This window comes from Equus asinus, chromosome 6 (genome assembly GCF_041296235.1).
Source record: "Equus asinus isolate D_3611 breed Donkey chromosome 6, EquAss-T2T_v2, whole genome shotgun sequence".
Taxonomy (NCBI): Eukaryota; Metazoa; Chordata; class Mammalia; order Perissodactyla; family Equidae; genus Equus; species Equus asinus.
In genome coordinates this window covers 93,301,291-93,319,866 of record NC_091795.1, presented here as the reverse complement: position 1 = coordinate 93,319,866, position 18,576 = coordinate 93,301,291, and the positions used below count along the sequence as shown (strand labels likewise).

General features: G+C 52.5%; 1 protein-coding gene across 14 annotated transcripts in view; it reads left to right on the top strand.

Annotated features, from left to right (window-relative positions):
- The window catches only part of GREB1 (growth regulating estrogen receptor binding 1), a 141,125-nt gene that overhangs the window by 72,054 nt on the left and 50,495 nt on the right, over positions 1-18,576 (top strand). For all 14 annotated transcript variants that reach the window (XR_011504203.1, XR_011504204.1, XM_070512589.1 and 11 more), the window contains exons 5-9: positions 8,759-8,941; positions 11,410-11,550; positions 13,284-13,412; positions 16,961-17,074; positions 17,546-17,689. Coding sequence is in view for 12 of the 14 variants with exons in the window: in XM_070512589.1 (XP_070368690.1) it covers positions 8,759-8,941; positions 11,410-11,550; positions 13,284-13,412; positions 16,961-17,074; positions 17,546-17,689 (711 nt within the window). In the remaining 2 variants the exon portion in view is untranslated. The remainder of the gene's footprint in view (positions 1-8,758; positions 8,942-11,409; positions 11,551-13,283; positions 13,413-16,960; positions 17,075-17,545; positions 17,690-18,576) is intronic.

The following is an 18,576-nucleotide window of genomic DNA, read 5'->3' as shown; positions in this document are numbered from 1 at the left end:
CTGAGTGTGTGTTCCTGCCTCCAGAACATTCATATCCTGATAACTGCCAGGCACCCTCCAGCCATTCTCTCCCTTGGTTGACCTCTCACCTCTCAAGAGGTGGTCGTTATTGTCCTGTTTTTATAGATGGGCATGAACCTGTTAATGAACTTGCCAGAAGTACATGAGTAAAGGAACAGAGTGAGGATTCAAACTCATGTCTTCCCGGCTCCAAATCCTGCCCTAACTACCATACCACTTGGTTCTGTATCCTGGTCAAGGTCAGCATGGGGAAGCCGTGGCTTTGATCTTTCAAACAACCGCTGGCCCGTGAAGGCCCCGACTTCAGTGCAGAGTTGAGGCCAAGCCTTACGAAGCCTGGCTCCCATTTGTTCAGCCATTTGTTGAGCTCTTCCTGTGAGCCAGGCCCCGTGCTCAGCACATGCCCCTGTTAGTGGAGCCAGATCAGAGAGCTGGATGCACTCCTGCGTGTGATCACAGGTCGCTGTGTGGCTCCCGGGCCTCAGTGTCCTCATCCACCCAGTGTGGAGGTGACTTCCACCTGTGCTCCTGGCCCTGCAGCAGTCTGGCCCCTTCACCCGGCCGGTGTCTCCTGCGGAGGAGACCTGGGCAGGCAGGCAGGTTGGAATCATCTATTTCAGACGTAGCATCAGGAACAGTCTTCGTTGCAGAAGCGAGTTTGTGAGTTGGTGAGAAAAACTTCTGGGTTAACCCCCCGCCCCCCACCACACACACACATTTTCTTCTGTACTTTCCCTGTGTACAAGCATTTAAACCTCCAGTTTTGTGTTTGATACGGCCCCCAAAGGTGGGTAGGTAAACACAGTTCAGTGGCTATTTGAGCACATTTTCTGTCTGAGGCACTGTGCGCAGGACCGAAGGGTGGAGAAGGGGAGGAAGCGAGGATTGACCCAGAGAAGAAAGAGAGACGGTTCCTGCCACGAGGGCCGGGGGGACACAGCCTGTGTAAACTCTGAAACAAGGCGGATGACCGCTGACTAGGGGAACGGACTGGGCTCTGGGACAATGACCAGGGAGAGAGAAATTTCTAGCCAAATCTCTCTTTAGGCAGGTCCATGGGCTTATTCTAGCTAGTTCTTGAGAACAAGATAATTCCAGAAAATTCACTCTAACAGAGAAGCTCCCGGAGTCATTCCAGCTCCGGTTTAATTTGCTTATCAAGGCTGCTCGGGACGAGGGACGAAACGCGTTGGGAGATGGCCTGGTGACTAGGTTAGCGTTTGATCTGGTGCTGGCCAAGGTTTGCCTGAATTCCACCACTTTGTGACTGTAAAGGAATTGTGAGGGTGGTAAATCAAGGAGGTCCTGTGTCTTGAAATGTGGAGACAAGAATCTTTAAGTCTATTCACCACCAGCCCACTAACAGCTTCGCTCCTCAGGCGGCCAGCGCAGAGGAAGTGGAGCCTTCGTTAATTGCTCGCCAAAAAGCCCTCCGAGGTGGGGACCAGGGGCTGGTTGGTAATAGCCAATGCTTTCTTCTTTTAAAATAACTTTATGCCCTCAGCTTGCACACTTCACACTGTTTAGGTTTCCTGCAATTAACCCTGATGGCTGCACAGGACGTGGTGGCCTCACAGCCCTCTGGGGGCAGGGGCTCCGTGCTTTTTAGTGACCTATAAAATGGAAGCTGTGGAATATTTTGGGGGAAGTAGCAGTTTAGCTCTGCCAGCCCCCCCATAATTTATAATGAAGGGAATCTTGTTTTCTGTGAATCAACTTAGGGATTTTGTATGAGAAAGCTGAAAGATTAAACTTTAGGTGTGTGTTTCAGTTTTATGATGGTGATTCATCTAAATTGGCTGATAGCTAAGACATAAGAGGAGAAAACATTTAGCTGGAATGTTCATTTCTTAGATGGGAGCAAAGGAGTCCTGTGTTCATTCAGCAGGCGCATAACTAAGCATTTATTGAACGTAGAACCCCGACTGAAGGTGGACCGTTAGCTCAGCCCGGGGCCCCAAAGCCTAGTGGGACCTGGTCCTTTTCTGGGAGCTCAGCTTGGAGATCTGCACCAAACAACCACAGAAATAAAGCTTATAATCCATCTCTGTGCCGCATGCCGTAGCCAAGGGCTTGAAGTGCTGTCGGGTACCCAAGGGTGCACCACCTCCCAGTGGTGGGCAGGGTGTCTTGGAGGATGTGGTGTTGAGGTGAGCCCTGAAAAACGAGTGGAATTTTGCCAGTTGGAGAAGAATAGCAACAACACCACCAACTGAAAACCAACAGCAGCTACTTTAGAGAGCACTTAGCATGTGCCGGAAACCGTTCTAATTAAGTCAGATGACTGATGTGGTGGATGCATTATCTAGCGTTGGTATCTGAAGAAACAAAGGCACAGGGAGCTGGCCCCGTGGCCAATTGGTTAAGTTCACGTGCTCTGCTTCAGCGGCCCAGGGTTTCACCGGTTCGGATCCTGGGCGTGGACATGGCACTGCTCATTAAGCCATGCTGAGGCGGCATCCCACATGCCACAACCAGAGTCACTCACAACTACAATATACATCTACCTACCTGGGGTCTTTGGGGAGAATAAAACAATTTACAAAAAAGAAGATTGGCAACAGATGTTAGCTTAGGTACCAATCTTTGAAAAAAAAAAAAAAAGAAACAAAGGCACAGAGAAGTTAACTGACTTGCTCAGGGTCACCCAGCTAGTAAGTGGCAGGTCCTGAATGTGAACCCAGTCGGAATCATATGCATGAAGGAGCTTGGCATGCTGGAGGAATGGTGAGAACTCCCTGTGACTGGAGCTGGATTCAGGACCCAGGCTGGAGTGCAGGCTGCAGGGAGGGGTCACTTGGGTCCTGCTTAGAAAAGGCTATGGTACCCAGGAAGCCATTTCCAAACTACGGAAGCACAGAGGAGAGTAGAATAGTCTGATGTATCTATCCTTCATATTTAACAGATACACACGGCCAACCTTGTTTCATTTATAACTCTTCCCTCTTCTCTACCTCCTGAATTATTGTGAAGCAAATCCCAGACATCATGTCATTTCATCTGTCAATACTTCGGTGTGTATCTCTAAAAGATAAGAGCTTTTTCTTAGAAATCTAATACCATTGTCGTATCCAAAAAATTTAACGATAATTCCTTAATATTGTCAAATATCCAGTGTGTTCCCATTTTGTCTTATACTTTTTTTTGCAGTTGGTTTTTTGAATCAAGATCCACCCGAGATTCTCCCAAAGCATTTGATTGATATGTCCTTTAAGTTTCTCTTAATTTATACATACGCCCTTCCTTCCTGGTTTTTCCCTTACAGCTTTTATTTTGAAGAAACATTGGGAGTGTTCAAATAAGGTGATTACCATGTTTTAATTTGTGTTTTAGAAAGATCTCTTGGAGGTCATGTGAATAATTGCTTTTTATTGGAAGGGAGAAACTGAGGCAGGGGAAGCAGTAAGGAGCCAGATGTTATGCGTCCTGACATTATACGTTTAAAGCTCCTAACATCATGCTGTCAGCCACCCTAGGCTCTGTCCTGTCTCCCCACGCCCATCTCCCCTGGCCCATCCCCATTTCCTCTGGAATACTGATAGGCTCCTGGGCTCTGCCTGCCACCCCGGTAGGGCCTTTGCACCGTGTGCCCCTCACTCGCTGCCCAGTGCACATGCTTGTCCAGGTGGCTCTTCCCAGGCAGACACCGTGGAGACACCACAGACAGAATAGCCTCGGAAGCCCCTTCAGAGACACAGATGGATCATTTCCACACTCCATTCGGAATTTGGCCAGAATATCAAGGTGGGGGGCTATGGGCATATTTTTTCCTCATTTGTTGTCAGGCTACCTTTATCTCCACAAATAGGATTGTGATGGGACTAACAGAAATCCAAAAAGTGAAAAAGGTAAGCTGCCCAAATCCCACCACCCCGCAATAAACATCCTGTCTGGTTTTGCCCATTTTCTTTTCCGTTCCCTCCACGAGGGGCTTGACAGTGGTTGTTACAGCTTGTGTTCGCAGCAGAGATGCAATGCTAGATTCTGTGTTGTTCACTTACTGTGCTTCGGTCTTCCTGGTTTTTCCCGAGTCGCTGTTCATTTCCAGGGGACGGGAGGGTGGCCGTGGAGCTTGCTGGGTAAAGCACGGGCTGCCCGTGCCGGCACCTCCCTTGAAAGGAGCACAGAGATGCCTCTCGCCATCCGACTTCTTCAAGGTGCAACTTAAGTCCCGCCTCGCCAGGAGGCTTTCCTGGAATTGGGGTCCTGACCGGCTCCTGACCCTCGCTCCCTTCTCCCTCTGCACCGCGTGCCGGAAAAGCAAGTTCCAGCCTCGCAGAGGTGCCTCCTCTCTCGGAGCATCAGGCTGTCCGTCTGTGAAAGGGGGAGTGATTTACGCCCTGCGCGCTCTGGTTCTGAGAGCTGAGCGGGCCCCTCTGTGAAGCTTTACACTCTAAAATGCTGCCCGACTTTGAGGGACTGCTGTTATTACTGCCCATGCTTCTGCTGAATACTCATCACTGCCTCAGTATGGAGTGAGTTATTCGTGTCTGTCCCTTTCTCCTAACAGTCAGGGGCCATATATTTTTATCTGTCTTCCTCAGAGCCCCTGGCTTAATTCCGAGCAAGTGTTCTTTGAGTGAGAGCTCATGACGTATTTGTGCTCAGAAATATTTGTTAAATTTGCATTTGGCATGTTAGGTTGACAGCTTGGACCAAGTGACTGCTTGCCCTGGAGCAGCGGCCTGGACTCAGCCTCCCTGAGCATCAGGCGTGTGGTGGGAGGGAGGCACCCACAGCCCAGGAAGGCCTGAGGTGCAGGACCAGTTTGTGACCACTTGTATCTAGCGTGGTGGTATCAGCAAGGCCTCCTTGGACTTGTGGCTCAAGAAGGAAAGATCAGGCAATGGTGGGCACCCAGAGCCACCCTGAGGGTTGGGGGGACCCCCTTTCTGCAAAGGGAGGGATCTCAGCAATAAACCTGGGCCTCCTCCAGCCCGCTGTAAGCCATGTGCTCAGAGACCACCCGGCGCGTCGGAAGGAAGCACTGTGCATGCTTCAAAGAAGAATCATGTAACTGGTTCTAGAAGGAAGCGTGGGACCCATTTAGTCCTCGCCTTCCCTTTTATGGTTGGGAAACTGAAACCCGGAGACACTGAACCACGTCCCCCATATCTCACGGCACTGTGAGGGGCTGTGCAGGGTCCGCCTTGAGTGTCCTTTCCCCCTGCAGTCTCCTTTCTAATACAGCATGCTGTCCGAAATGACACTTACTGACCACCTATTGTGCCCTAGACACCTAGTGGGCCCTTTACCTTCCTAGTCCTCCTTCAAGATGGATTTTTGTGAGGAGATGGCATAGCAGGGAGGTTCAATCCCTACTCTGATATTTCCTACCCCGTACCCAAGGGCCAGTTACTGCCTCTGTCTGTGTCTCGTTTCCCTCATCCATAAACTGGGGATCCTACTACGCATTGTTTTATAGGGCTTCAGGAGGGTTAAATGAAGATGGTTATAATGTAAAGTGCTTGGCACCATGCCTGGCATGTGGTCTGTGTGCAGTAAATGTTCGCTATTATCATCTTGTTTATAGAGGAGGAAAGCAAAGCTCAGAGATGTTAATTAACCTGTCCAAAGTCACGTAACTAGTGTGGCGGGATTTGAACCCAAGTCCTTCTGGTCCCCAAGTCTTTGCGTGCTCCACTGCAGTCAAGGGGGATGGAAAGAGGGCAGGAGCTTTCCTTCCAACAGAGGGGAGAGCCTGGCTGGGTGGCCAGCACCCATTCAGAATGCGCTTCTTAAGCAAATGCTCCCTGCCGTGCTAAATGCAGCTCACCTGGACCTCTGGGAAAATCCCACAGTGCAGCTGTGTGGTCACGAGAGAGTCATTGTTAGGGAATATTCCCGTGAAGGACTGCTTCCTCCCAGCTCTGGGTGCCTGTGCCTGGCAGGAATCTGGGGATTCAGGCTGAATCCCCTGCTCTCTGGGCCTGTTTTCTAGAGGTTGTTATAAACTGTCAAGTCCTAAGGTAGGTTTCCAAAGAGAATGGCTTGTTTTATTCTTCCTCCTGAAAAGTTTTATTGCCTTTCAGACAGTTTCCTGGAAAATTAGAATTACCTCACACGTTCAAGCTGGGGTGGTTTAAAGCACTTCCCCGGTGTCCTGGGGCCGGTCGGTAAGTGGCGTGTGGTTTTCTCGGTTGGCCCCCCGTGGCCCTGGATCACCTTGCAGAGGAGCAGCTGGTTCTCCTGGCCAGAAAGTTTTTGCCTAAGCAGGAGAGCAGTTTGCTTGCTGGCTCCCTAAATACTTCACCATAAGAGCCAGGGTTTCCAGTTTCCTTTCTGAAGCCCAGGAGGAGCTCCTTACGGGTCTGCGGGTCCCATCCCTGCCCCTGGCATGGAGCCGTGGTCCCACAGCCCACATTTCTCATGGGGCAATGGCCTGTGCTCTATTTGGCTGTTTCTCAGTGGCACCGTCAGCCTTGGCAAAGTGCTCTTAGCATCCTTGGTCTTGCAGCTCTGTTTCTTGTTCATCCACCTTTTCAACCATCAGGGTCAGAATCCCTTCCAGGGGGCTTGGAAGGCTTCTCAGGGTCTTGGTCTTAGATGACAGTGGAGCTGTGTCTATCTCGAGGTTCCCAGGTTGGATGAATATAAACATTCGGTTATCACTTCAGAGTGGACGCAGAAATCTCCCTTTCACAGTTACCTTCTTTCTTCTCCCTCCTGCCTCCTGATATTTTCTGACTGTCTGCGGCATTCCTGGGGCTGGTCTGTGCACATACATCTGAATGCACAGCTGCAACTCACACCTACACACAGTCACGCCACCATCCTGGCCCTTGGGAAGCATGGGGATAGTGCTGGGAGGAAAGACCTGAATTTCAATAACTTTATCACTAAGGAAGAAGTTGCAAGGACGCTCTGAGCAATATAAAGAGCTGGAGGGGTTTGGAGAGCAGCGAGACCTGGCCTTTTAGGTCAAGGAAGGTTCTGGAGGTGTGCGTGTTTGAGCTGGGCATCGAGCGATGGCAGGAAGCATGCAGGTGGGGCATACGTGAGGAAGAGTGTGAGTCTGGAGGTGAGAGGGTGGTGGGAGTGGGCAGGGGGAGTCCAGCTGGGAATTTGGTGCAGCAGAATGAGGAGCAGGAGATAAAGCTGGAGGTGAGGGTCGGGGGCATTGGGGGCAGCCTTGAATATTGTGCTTGTGGGTCTAGACTTCCCTCTCGTGCTGGGATCGAACGCATCTCTTTCCCTCTCTAGTTTGGACTATGACTTTCCCTTTCCGTTTTGGAGGTTTCCCAAGAGAAAGTTTTGCTGTCCTGACGGACTGGTTGTTGTGTCAGCTAAACTGAGTAAACCATCGGGATGACAGTGAATGGCAAGAGCGACACTGCTTCTCTGTGTCTTTGCTTCCCTTCCTGTCCCTTTAAAAACAAGGAAATACAGAGCGCAGTGTTTGACATTTCTCTGGTCCCTTGTCTGTTTGCTCTGGTGCAGAGGGAGTAGGATTCTGGAAGGTTAAACAACCCTGTACCTGTCCTGTGGCTAGACTGTGAGATTTGTCCTTATTTCTGAGGCCTTTTAGGGACTATTAAATTTGCCTAAAATAAAGTAAATCAGAGAATCCAGTAGGTTTCTTCAAGGTCGACGTCTCATTTCTCTGTGGAGATGTTTTGAACCTTCACTGACTGATGTTATTTTGAACACTAGCCAGAGGCCTAGTTTTTTGAACAGAAATACTGTTCAAAAACAAAGCTGACACACACAACTGCGTGGCCTAAATCAAAATGATGTGTGTGAACTCGTCAGCCAGAGATTATGATGAAATAAATTAGTCTCAGCTTCAAGGTCTTCCTTACTAAAGGACCTTGTGCTGTAGAAACCAGACACACCGTGGGCAGAGCAACATCTTAAGGAAGAGCTTCTTGAGATAGTGAGTTTGAACCAGAAGGGTCGTCAGATAGAATAGCCAAATCATCACACTTCTCTCATCTTAGCCAACGGTTCTGGTGAGTACAGTTGGAATAGACTTACAGTTCATGAAGGTCTTTTCAAGCGTATTCTCTGGATTTTAATAGTTTGTAGGAGGTGGTTTTGTCATTGCCACTGTGTAGACAGCCGTCCCAGAGCCTCACAGTGGTGGGAACCTCTGCCGACAGCCCGACAGGCCCGTTCTGGCCTCGGGCAGCAGGATGCGGCCGCTGTGGGAGCCTCATTCTGGCCCACGTCTGCCCTCCACGGGCTGCTAAGCCCGCAGAATTCCCTCCCCACTCTCCTGGCCGGGCGTTGTGGAGCTCTCTCGTTTCTTTTCAGCAACTCATGGGATCGACTTACTTGATTCCTAGATGGAATTTTGGACTCTCAAGAGGTCTCCCAGCGTATCCAGTCTCTGTGATCTGATTGCTCTCAGATTCGGTAACAGGCCAGCACCACAGCAAGTGGGGGCATAGCAGATCACCAAGGGTACTTGATCAGCATACACTGCTGAAGGGGACAGTTCTTGGCCTGTTACCCTCGCCCTCTGTATAGGCTTTAAAATATGCCCCTAAGCAGGTTCAGCCTTCCAAGCTTGCCGGGGCCCATCTCTATGACCAAGTCTTCTAGGTTCTTCTTCTGTTGAAGCCAAGGCCATCTTGAGCCCTGGGCCACATAAGAGGATGGGGACCTTTGCCCCGTGGGATTCTCTGGTTGGTGGTACAGGACATGAATGGTCAGAGTTTTGCTCAACTATGTCTTGTTTGGACAGGACTTTGGAGGTCAATTGGAGACTTTCCTGGTTTGTTTCCTCCTCCAGGTTTCTCTGGGAATTGTGTTGGCTGTGGAAAGAAAGGCTTCTGTTACTTCACGGAATTCTCCAATCACATAAATCTTAAGTTGACCACTCAGCCCAAGAAGCAGAAACACTTGAAGTATTACCTGGTCCGCAATGCACAAGGGGCTCTAACCAAAGGACCTCTCATTTGTTGGAAAGGCTCAGGTAAGCGGTTCAGTCTGAATCCGGTGGGTGTGAAGGGTATGTGTGTGTGAAGGGGGTGTGTGTGTGTGAAGGGGGTGGGGTGTGTGAGGAAGGCAGGGTGAGTGAGGGGTGTGTTGTGAGGGAGATGTGTGTGAGGGGGTGGGGGTGTGAGGGAGTAGGTGTGTGGGGGGGTGGGAGATGTGAAGGGGTGGGTGTTATGAGGTGGTGAGGGGTATGAGAGGGTAGGGTGTGTGAAGGAGGTGGGGGGTGTAAGGGGGTGGGGAGTGTGAGGGGGTGTGAGGAGGTGGGGTGTATGAGGGGTGGGGTGTGAGGGGGTGGGAGGTGTGAAGAGGGTGGAGTGTGTGAGGGGTGGGGGATGTGAAGAGGGTGGGGTATGAGGGGGTGGGGGGTGTGAAGAGGGTGGGGTGTGAGGGGGTGGGGGGTGTGAAGAGGGTGGGGTGTGTGAGGGGGTGGGGGGTGTGAAGAGGGTGGGGTGTGAGGGGATGGGGGTGTGAAGAGGGTGGGGTGTGTGAGGGGGTGGGGGATGTGAAGAGGGTGGGGTGTGAGGGGATGGGGGTGTGAAGAGGGAGGGGTGGGAGGGGGTGGGAGGTGTGAAGAGGGTGGGGTGTGAGGGGGTGGGGGGTGTGAAGAGGGTGGGGTGTGTGAGGGGGGTGGGGGTGTGAAGAGGGTGGGGTGTGAGGGGGTGGGGGGTGTGAAGAGGGTGGGGTGTGAGGGGGTGGGGGGTGTGAAGAGGGTGGGGTGTGTGAGGGGGTGGGGGTGTGAAGAGGGTGGGGTGTGAGGGGGTGGGGGGTGTGAAGAGGGTGGAGTGTGTGAGGGGTGGAGGATGTGAAGAGGGTGGGGTGTGAGGGGGTGGGGGATGTGAAGAGGGTGGAGTGTGTGAGGGGTGGGGGATGTGAAGAGGGTGGGGTGTGAGGGGGTGGGGGATGTGAGGAGGGTGGAGTGTGTGAGGGGTGGGGGATGTGAAGAGGGTAGGGTGTGAGGGGGTGGGGGATGTGAGGAGGGTGGGGGGTTTGAGGGGGTGGGGTGTATGAAGGGTGGGGGTGAGGGGGTAGGGGTGAAGTGGTGGGGTGGCTGAGGGGTGGGGTGTGAGGGTGAGTCCTCCAAGCAAGGGAAAGTGGCTGTCTGCATGACTCTGGGGGGAGACTCCTCCACAGTGGGCACCATTGCAGGCAAAAGGTCAGCCCTGTGAATTAAACGCTTCTTGGCATTATGGGTGTTTAGTTTGTAGTGTCAGCCTAATTGTACCAGACCTTGAAAAGCTGACAGAGGGCCACACCATGCTGTGCCTTCTTGTGGCAAGTATTTGGGACAGAGGTTCTCAACCGGCAATGTCTAGAGACATTTTTGTTTGTCATGACTGAGACTGCCCCTGGCATCTAGGGGGTGGAGGCCTGGGATGCTGCTAAACATCCTGCAGTGCACAGGACGGCCCCCAAAGAATGACCCAGTCCAAGATGTCCAAGATGTCCATGGTGCTGAGGTTGAGAAACCCTGATTTAGAGAAAGCTTGGCTTGAGTAACGCCCTCCCTGAACCCGTGCCAGCTGCACAGTCCTGGTCCTTGAAGGAGTGGCTGGCTCCCCACCTCCCTTCCCTTCACCCCTGTTTCGCCATGGCTGCAGCCAGCTATGGTGGGAAGAGGGAGGGGGGTTGGATGTCAGAGGCCCAGCCTTAGGTCCTCACAGGGATATACCCCACTCAACCAGTTGTGGAAGGACATGTCCTAGAAGGGTGCTTAGTGAAACGACCAGGAGAGCAGCCTCTTGTCCCTTACTGGTCTGTGTTGGTTCACTTCTGGTGATCTGGGATCTCCCAGCCGGCTTCTCAGTAGAAGGAAGGGGCTTCAGGAGGGGCTGGCTCCGGCATTCCTCCTTCTGCCCCCTCCCATGGCTCTTTTCCTTCCTCTCTCATTTTCTGACATCATTCAGTAAATATTTCTTGAGCTACTACTACGTGCCGGCCATGCTCTAGGTCCTGGGGAGGCAGTGGTTCCTCCCCTTGTGGCACCAGTTAAAGGTCTTTGATCACTTGCTGTGACCAGGCACCTCACAGGTTAGATACGCCACTGGGAGGTAATGTTTCTGACAGAGAGAGACGTACAGGACAGGGGTCATTGGCTGTCCCTTTACTTTTGAGTAAGACTGTTCTTCCTGTGGACTTTAAGGGCAGCGATTGGATGGCTCGTTTGTACAATCTGTTTTCCTCTTTTTCCCAAATGCTCACCATTGCTCCCACCCCTGACAGTCAGCCCGTCCCTCACACAGAACCCCCAGACCTTGGCATGGAGCCCTGAGGGTAGTTGCTCCCCTCCTCACCTGGCTTCCCTGGAGCAAAGACTGGGATGGCATTAGCATCATTACAGCCAGCTGCGTGTCTAGCTTTCCTGTGGGACAAGTTCTAGTCGAGGAGCTCATTTCATACCTGCTGGGGGCAGCGAATTGGTTTTCACGCATGCCTCTTGCCCCCTAGAGTTCAGAAGCCGGCAGACCCCCGCCAGTGCTTGTTCCAGTCTCTTCCCACCCCTGGAGAGCTCCGGGCCTCTGGCTGCCTTCCCCAGTGAGCCTGTTCCTGGCACAAACCTGAGCGTCCCGCTGGGAGCCCAGCAGGCAGGTGAGGTGCCCAGTCCACGGTCCTGGAGGGCCAGCAGCCCTGCGGCTCGATTCTGCACCAGAGTTTCTTCAAGATGAATCAGGGGTGGGCGTGTACGTTCTCTTTTTCTACAACGCCTTGAAAGAGGTTCTGCATTCCTGTCTGCTATGTACGTGACCCCCTTGTTGGTGGGATGGTGCGTTAGGAGCCCCCCCCTGCACCCCCAAGATCACAGGATGGAGCTTGCTCTGTAACCAGCACTAAGTCGGTGCTGGAACTGGGTTCCTGGAACGGCTGGATAAGACAAGACAGCGCCATTTACCGTGTGCTCCGTGGACCCCCACTCTATGTATGTATGTCATGGAATCCTGACAGTCACCCCACGAGCAGGCTTTAGTGTCCCCATTGCACTGACCGGGAAATTGAGGCTCATAGCTGCTTGCCTAGGATCTCATGGGCAGTGTGTGTATCAAGATTTGACAGCAGGTATTTCTGGTTCATACATTTGCCGTGTTGCCATTCTGAACAGAACTGAGAGCTGTTATCTCAGGGGAGAGTGGCTGTCTCAGGGACTCCCGGGGGTGGGTTGTCTCCCTCCCTTCTGCCCAGAGGGTTGGTAGCAGGGAGCCGGGACCCCTGCCCTTACCTGGATCATCACATGGATAACGAGGAGGCTGCCCCTGGGCTGGGAACGAGCTCCCCTCTAGAGGCACCGAGCCTCCCCTTCTGTGTGGCATCTGCTGTTGTCCTCACTGTGCCGGGCTACCCGGGACCTCTGCCACCACAGCGACTGGAGAGAGCACAGTTTGCCATCAGCGTACCTGGGTGTAAGTTCCAGTGCTGCCACCTTCTAGCTGAGCAATTCAGGGCAACTCGTCTCAACTCTTTGAATCTGTTTCTCCATCTGAAAAGTTGGAGAAAATCTTCTCTGTCTAATTTGCAGGGCGATTGTAAGAATTAAGATTTTGGTGACAGCAAACACTCACTCAGTGCACGCCCCCTGCCGGCACCGTTCTTGGAGCTTTGTTAGCTCGTGTCACCCTCACTGTGCCTCTATTGGTACCCCACACGTGGATGAGAAAGGTGAAGCGTTGGGAAGTTGAGTGAGTTCAGTGAGGTCACACAGCTTGTCAGTGGCGGAGCTGGGATTCAGACACCAGCCGTCTGGCTTCAGAACCACACTCTGAACCTCCCGTCCATGCCGCCTCACCCGTGGGAAATGTTCTGTGCTACACCCAGCTCTGGAGGGCCTTCCAGACTCAGGCCTTCCAGAACATTCCCACTGACGTGGGCGACGTAAGCAGTGCAGTGAGCCTCAGAAGACCAGAACCCGCCGTTGCCCCCAGAACTACCCTCAGCCTCGGGGCGCCCCAGGTGCTGTGAGCAGCCTGGACCTGGGCGATCGCAACCCTGACAGCTTTCCTGCATGTGTGAGGGTGGAAGGGAAGGTGGAACGGCGGCAGGGCCCTCCTGGGACTCAGGGAGCCCCACTGCCGCTCATGGCCCTCTGGTCCTCCTGCCCCTCCAGGGATGTTCACTGCAGGGAGGAGTGTGAAGCGGGAGTGTGTGCACGTGTGCATGTTTGTGTGTGTTTTCTCGGGGGCAGGATCACTGTGTCGGAAGTTCTGAGCCCCTGATGGATCTTGTTGGTGAAGAGCTGGTCTGTGAAAATGGAGGGAAGTGATTTGCTGCGTGCCGGGCTCACAGAGCATCCTGTGCACTGACCTGCTCTCCCTTCTTCCCTCTGTGTTCAGGCCCAGCCTCCGATCACCCCTCGCTGACCGCCGCCCTGGGTCCAGCTGTTTTCAATGGCAAGGAGTCCCCGAAGCCCGCGCAGCTGGTGAAGAGCAGCCTGTCGGCTGTGCCTCGGCCCTCCGCGATAGGTGGCCTACCCGTCCTGGGGGTCTTGCTGTTCTGTGGGCTGAGGTGTTGGGGGGATGCGGGAGCTACTGTGCAGGAGCCACCGAGCCTCCTGGAGTCAGAGTGGCTTGGAATGAGAGTCAGGCCAGGTCAGCAGGTGCCTCCTGAGCCCGTGGGGCTGTGTGCAGGCCCTGGTGCTGGGCGGGGGCCATGGCCCTGGCCACATGTGTATCTGCTGAGAAGCCGTGGGAGCCTGTCACGAGGCAGGTGACCTGTCTCATTGTGGGCCACGGATCAAGCAGGCTGTAGAGTTCTGGAGAAATAGGGGGCAACGTGGTGTCGTGGGAAGAACATGGGCTCCAGAATCAGATAACTACAAATCCAAAACCCATTTCTGGCTCTTATTAGTCGAGGGATCTTGGACAAGTCTTTTGGCTAAATGCTCCCTCATCTGGAATTCTGCTCTGAGGGCTGTATGATGAGGTGCTGTATGGAAATTCAGGGCACAGCTGGCAGCTTGCTAAGGAGCACCATTACTGCCACCTGCATCAGCATCAACACTGAGCTGGTCTCTTCAGGGAGGGCTTCCTGGAGGAGGTGACAACTGAGCTGCAAGTTACAGTTGGGGAAGCATTAATTAGAGACAATATGGGAGGAAGAGGGATGAGCAGGTGAGAATCCAAATGAGAAGGAGGTGTGTGAAGGGGTTAAGCAGACCTCTTGCTCCTCTTGCTACAGTAGAGGCTGTGGGTTGAGGAAGAGTCGGAGAGGCATGCTCTCCTCTCCGTGCTCCCCCAGAGCCATTTAATAAGCAGGTCTTCTCTCTCCTCCCTCCTTCCTGCACACAGCTAAATGGAATTTTAGCATCCAAAACCATCAAACTGGCAGAGCCCTTTTCAACTGTCTAGTCAAACACTGTTTTGCTGAGGAGGCGAGCGAGGCCCAGAGAGTCGCTGAGGCCTAGACTCCAGGCTTCCCCGCTCCCGTTACACGGCCGGTGGCAGACTTCCCTGGTGGAAGCTTGTGGACTGTCTCCCTGTTAGTTGAAGGAACAGTGTATTCCCTGAATTGAATCTGAGACTTCCACGTCCCAACTGGCATGTCCATTCTGGAGTCTGAGGTCAAGCCTTCACTCCCCTGGCGTGAGGAACCCCAGGCGGGCGCCCGCCTTTCTTCCCGTGACTGTTTCTTCTCGGCTAGGTGCTGAATTTCAGGTGGCCACGTGGCCGAGGAGCTGGGCCTCTGGGGATGGCGATGGGAGGCCTGTGCTGTTGGTGCCTCCCTGCGCTGCTCTGAGGTCTGTGCACGTCCAGCCTTCACCCCAAACAGGAGGGAGCGAGGGCCCCCCTCGGCCTGGGCCCTATGAAGCTGGCTCTAGGAAGCCAGGCTGGGGAGCCTCCTTCTGTGGTGAAGGAACTCACTTCCCTGGGAGGGTGTGGGAAATAGAGACCCCCAGTTGCCAGCACTTAAGCCGGCCGGGATCTGACCCCGAGAAGCCTGTGGAACCTCCCTCATTCTTGTCTGTTTCTGCTCAAGGACTCCTCGCTCTGCCTGCATTGGGTGGTTCAGTGGCCGCCCCACCCTCTCCCCACACCTGGCCATTCGTCCATGCTCCTGAAGAGTCCCCCAGCACCTGCAGGGGGGCTCCCTCCCTGTGACCCTCAGGTGTCAGAGTTTCTGTGCCAGGGACATTTGTGTCTGTGGGGCGGTGGAGTTCCTGAGAGCAGGGTGGTTGTCACATGATTCTCTGAGCCCTGGCATCCAGCTTTCCGGGGACCAGGCACAGAGCGGCTCGTCGGACGCTGGCTGAGGGGAGCTGCGTTGTTTACGAGCACAGCGGAAGAGTCCGGGGTCCTCTGCCTTCCCTCCTGCTCTCAAGAAACTGACCTGAAACTACAAGGAGAGGTTCACTGGGGCTGAGGACCCTTGCTTGGAGGTTCTCGATGGAGAAGTGCTACCCCTGCTTGGGGGTGAGGGGGAGGTGTTAAAAAATGTGCAGGATCCTTTTTTCATTGTCCCAGACCGTGGCAGGGGGAACAGGGGTGGGTCAGGATGCTAAACATCCTGCAAAGCGTGAGCTACATAATGGAGAACTGTCTCATTCAAAATGCCAAACAGGGCCCCCCCCCCCCGCCCCGCCCCGGCCGGCACCAGGAGACAGTGTGAGAAATAGTTGGTCCACGTTGGTACCGCAGGGGCAGCTCCCGGTGACATCATCTAGAGGCAGTTTAGGGGTAGATTCCCAAAGGGAGAAAATATCTGTGGATCTTCCCTGCTTAGTACCGAGGCCCAGTGCACCTTTTGGGAGTTTAATGTGGTTTTTAGAGGAGGTGGCCTCTTCGTCTGTGTGGGAGCTCTTCCACGGGCCCTCGAGGACAGATGTCGTCTAAACGGAACAAGGATAGCAGTAGCTGTCTCAGAGGTGGCAAGAGGGTCAAAAGAGCCCACCCGTTTGAAAGCTTTTCGTAAACATAGTATTTTGTTTTTAACCCTTTATTCATTTTATTGTAATTCACAATCAGTCTAAAGAAGAGGTGAAAATAATTTTGGATTCCTTTTAAGAGACTCTAAAGCAATAATTCTCAAACTGCAGCTCACGGGAGCATGACCAGGGGTGCTTGTGAATGATGGAGTTTGTTCCTCTCATCTGATTGTATAGGTCCAGGTGGGGCCCAGGAGCGGACAGTTTTAACAAGCTGCTGCTGGTTCTCTCCAGCTCCTTCTCAGGCCAAACTTAGACAAAACTGCTGGTTCTCAACCCTGGTTGTGCCCTAGAATCATCAAGTGGCTTGGGGGTCATCAAGATGCCTGGGCCCCACCCAGATGCTGGGGTTCTGGTGTACTTGGGATGGGGTTACATCCAGGCAAAAGTTTCCTAGATGAGTTTAATGTGCAGTCGTGGTTGAACATGTAGCTCTAAATGCCGGGGGAGCTTTGTGTCAGATTGGTCAAAAAAAATATGGTAACCAACTCTTGATACTTTGAATAATCCGAACATAGCTTGAGTCACGCACATGCTGATATCTAGAGTGGGCGGGGTGACTCATCGACAGCGGTGGGTACCAGCCTTCACTTCTTCTTGATGTTTTCAGTCTGAAATGAGCTTTCAAGGCTGGGGTGGGGAGAGGAGCACAGGTGGATCAGTACTGCCCCCAAGTGGTGAAACTTGTCTACAGAAACACATATTAATACATCGGAGTCTGTAGATGATGGTGATGATGTGGGTCTCGGTGGCTACTGTCTATTGGGCCCAAACTCTGTGCCTTACCTGTATTATCTTCAGTCCTGATTAAACCGCCTCTCAGAGTAGGTTTTATTTTCCTATTTTAAAGATGAAAGAGCAAAGACTCAGAGTGAGAAAGCTCAGATTCTTGCACAACTTTGGAATGAAACATTTACGAAGATCGACAGGATATTTCCTTATGCCTAGACACTTCACTAGATGCTAAAACCCATTGTGAAACTGTGCTTTTAAAAATATGGAACAACTAATTGTACTCCAAGTCAGGAGAATGTTTTATTGAAGATCATCTCTAGTGACAGCCTAATTTATACTCTGACTGTTGTCTAGGTATCTTATCAAACTCCGGGCCCCCCAAAAAACGCCACAAAGGGTGGTCTCCAGAATCTCCATCAGCTGCAGATGGTGGCTACCCCCAGGGTGGTGGGAACAGAGCTAAGTATGGTAAGTGACAACAGTGTTGCCCAAAATCCAAGACTCAGGTCCTAGTGGTGGTGGTTTGTGTGCCTGTGTGTGTGTGTGTGTGTGTGTGCTCGTGCATTGATAAGGAAGTTCTAGGGAGCCAACTTTGGGATAGCAAAAAGATCTCTTCTCTGATATTAGAGCTGCTTAACAAAGCCCAGGATCCCTGTACAGTAGTGAGTTCCCTGATCCTGGAGGAATGTAAAAAAGGGCTTGCCTGTCACTCAGCAGGAATATTGAGGAGGAGGAGCCTGGGTTGTTTGGTGGGGAAGGTTGGACTGAGGGCCCTTGAAGATGCTTTTGATCTCAGGAATCTGTGATTCCAAGGCTTGGGTGCTCCTGTAGGTGGGGTAAGGGTCAAGTTGTAGCAGATTTGGCGGCCGGCTGACGTCAGGTCTGCTGGAGATGGATGCCTAGTCTCATGTGTCTTTCTCACATTTGCTGTGCTCCTAGAGAGTGCAGGCATGTCCTGCGTGCCCCAGGTTGGCTTGGTGGGACCAGCTTCAGTCACCTTTCCTGTTGTGGCCTCCGGAGAACCAGTGTCCGTTCCTGATAACTTGCTGAAAATATGCAAGGCCAAGCCAGTGATATTTAAAGGCAAGTACAGCAGCACAACAAGTGGTGGAGGGAGGGGAGCCTAAAGGGATGCACGAGAAACAGGCCGCACTGGGACATCATCCCAGCCTGACTGCAAGGATGTCCTCCTGAGAAAACTCCAACGCCCTTTCTAGGGCTGTGAAAGAGCCAGGCAGATTCATTTACTGGGTAGCCCCTGATCAGATGCCAAGAATTAGAGAGCTTGTCACAGTTTTCCACAACAAGCCCAAGGGAAACAATTCCGTTCCGGGCTGTCCATTCACTTGTTCACTGTTCTTTCATTCGTTCGCTCACTCAGCCCCACTGAGCTCCTGCCATGGTAACAGGCCCAGTGCCCAGCACTGAGGATTAGAGACGGGTCATCAGCCCCTTGCTGGTTTATCAGACCAGGAACCCTGGTCTGGTTGTCCTGTTGTCACCCTATGCCCCTAGTATTTTTTGACTATGAAATCTGACTTTGGTTGGGCAAAGATAGCCATGGTCGCCATGTGGAAGCCTAAAATGAAACTAGATTTGGTCCATTTTGTGACGGTAGGCTAATGTAGGCCACGTGGAAGTAGATTTTTGGCTCAACTGAAGAAATCCCTTTCCCGGGAAGCAGGAGATCTTGAAGTGAGGATTTGGCAGGGCTGGTGTGATGGTGCTCACAGGGGCTGTGTGCTGGCATAGGGTGACATGCACACACGTGCACAGCCAGGTCTTTTTAAATAAGTTAATAGTGTATTTGGCATCATATTTGTAGGAATAGAGGAGAGAGGGTGGTGGGAAAGCGGAGAAGTATCTTACTGTTAATTAAGAAATAAGAGAGGGCACTTTTTATTAAGAAACCAAAAATGGTGAGGGTATTCAGGAAGAAGGGGCAAATTTTAATTTTGAACTGGGCCTGA